This window comes from Lactuca serriola, chromosome 4, assembly GCF_051521515.1.
Source record: "Lactuca serriola cultivar US96UC23 chromosome 4, Lser_US96UC23_V15, whole genome shotgun sequence".
NCBI classification, from domain to species: domain Eukaryota; kingdom Viridiplantae; phylum Streptophyta; class Magnoliopsida; order Asterales; family Asteraceae; genus Lactuca; species Lactuca serriola.
The window spans coordinates 186,227,621-186,229,725 of NC_136411.1; the positions used below are offsets into that span (position 1 = coordinate 186,227,621).

Sequence of the window (2,105 nt, forward strand, 5' to 3'; positions counted from 1 at the left end):
ATGGATGCAGTTGACAACAAAAAAGGTGGAGTATTTTTCCTCTATGGTTATGGAGGAACAGGAAAAACATTTGTTTGGAAGACATTGTCTGCTGCTATTAGATCTAAATTTGAAGTAGTTATTAATGTTGCTTCAAGCAGAATTGAACCACTCTTGCTTTCTGGTGGTAGGACAACGCATTCAATAGTTCATATACTAATTAGCTTGAATGAGAATTCGTTTTGTTCTATTACGCCAGATAACGATGTAGTTACCTTGTTGAACAAAGCGAGCCTTATAATTTGGGACGAAGCCCTAATGATGCATTGTCATTGTTTTGAAGCAGTTTATAGGACACTTAAAGATATTATCCTTCCATCGGACAATGATAAACCATTTGGAGGCAAGACCATTGTATTTGGAGGCGACTTTCGACAAATTCTTCTAGTAATACAAAGAGGAAATCGTTCAGATATTGTGCAGGCATCATTGCATTCATCAAGATTATGGCATGAATGTATAGTTTTACGTTTGAATGTAAACATGAGGCTTCATGTCGGTTGTCCAAAAAATGATTTCGAAGAGACAAAATCATTTGATGATTGGATTCTTAAAACTGGTGAAGGTACTATCGGTGGTGCTAGTGATGGTGAAGTTGAAGTTTAATTTCCACAAGATGTGATCGTTCCCTCTATGGGTGACCATATTTATTCAATTGTATCCTGCATTTATTCATTCTTTCAGAACCATCTTGATGATCCATCGTATTTTCAGGATAAAACTATTTTGGTCCCTACTAATGAAGAAGTTGATGCTATCAACGACTACATGTTAGAATTGATGAAAGATGAAGGGAAAACATATCTGAGTTCAGATTCCTTATGTGAGACTGAGGCAGAAGATTCTTTTGAGGAATCAGTATACTCTACGGATGTGTTGAATGCTTTTAAGGCCTCCGGAATTCCCAACAATAAACTTATACTAAAAAAAGGTGTTCCAGTCATGTTGCTTCGTAATATCGACTAAATTAGAGGACTATGCAATGGTACTAGATTACAAATCGTAAGGCTTGGAAGACACGTCATTGAAGCACGAATCATATCTGGTAGATTTTTCAATGAGACTAATTATATACCTCACATTAGGTTGACCCCATTCGATAAAAAATTCCATTCCGTTTTCAACGTAGGCAATTCCCAATAGCAGTTTGTTTCGCTATGCCCATTAACCAAAGTCAAGGACAATCATTATCAAATGTTGGATTATACTTGCGTAGACCTGTCTTCACCTATGGTCAGTTATGTGTAGCTGTTTCTCGTGTAACAAGCAAACAAGGTTTGAAGGTACTCATATGTGACAAGGAAGGTCGTTCAACTAATAAAAGAAAAAACGTTGCCTACAAAGAGGTTTTGCAACGTTTATAGATATTTATCAATTTCAGTGTTTCTTCTTCATATTTCAATAATAACAATAGCCAAAAACTTTCTTTTATAATTATTATGCAATATATATAAATGTTTTTATACTTTTTAATACGTTCTCCGCGTTTAATGCGGGTTATAATCTAGTGTATATATATATATATATATATATATATATATATATATATATATATATATATATATATATATATATATGGGAAAAGTGAATATACCCTTAAGGGTATATAAGCTTAGGTATCCAAACACACTATAATACATCATTTTGTTTGATATACTCATTATAATGTTCTTAAATTTCAACCTTAACTTGATTTACTTTCAAGATATTCGAAATTTCTCTATTATATTGCTCTTACATCACATCTTTTTTTCACACACCTACTAGGCTATATATATTATACTTGAAAATGAAAATTATATAAAAGGAAGATAAATGTGTAATTTATAAAAATCTTGGAAATAATCAAATTAGAAGTTAAATTATAAGAACATTGGAGAATTAGAATGTATTATATGATACAAAACGACGTAGTATAGTGAGTTTGGGTACCTAAGCTTATATACCCTTAAGGGTATATTCACTTTTCCATATATATATATATATATATATATATATATATATATATATATATATATATATATATATATATAGAGTTAGGTTCAAATGTTTTCAACAAATATTGT

At 31.4% G+C, this 2,105-nt stretch overlaps 1 protein-coding gene across 1 annotated transcript; it reads left to right on the forward strand.

The window, feature by feature from the left end:
- Nucleotides 1-1,005, forward strand: LOC145099065 (uncharacterized). The gene is made up of 2 exons (XM_079036652.1): nt 1-639; nt 724-1,005. Exons 1-2 carry the CDS (start codon nt 1-3, stop codon nt 1,003-1,005), a joined length of 921 nt encoding a protein of 306 aa, XP_078892778.1.
- Nucleotides 1,006-2,105: the final 1,100 nt, after the last annotated feature.

Bases quoted from the DNA above. Each gene is read 5' to 3' on its own strand.
- LOC145099065 (XM_079036652.1), top strand. From the start codon at position 1: ATGGATGCAGTTGACAACAAAAAAGGTGGAGTATTTTTCCTCTATGGT. The intron at 640-723 runs GTTTAATTTCCA...TCATTCTTTCAG, and splicing joins CTAGTGATGGTGAAGTTGAA to AACCATCTTGATGATCCATC.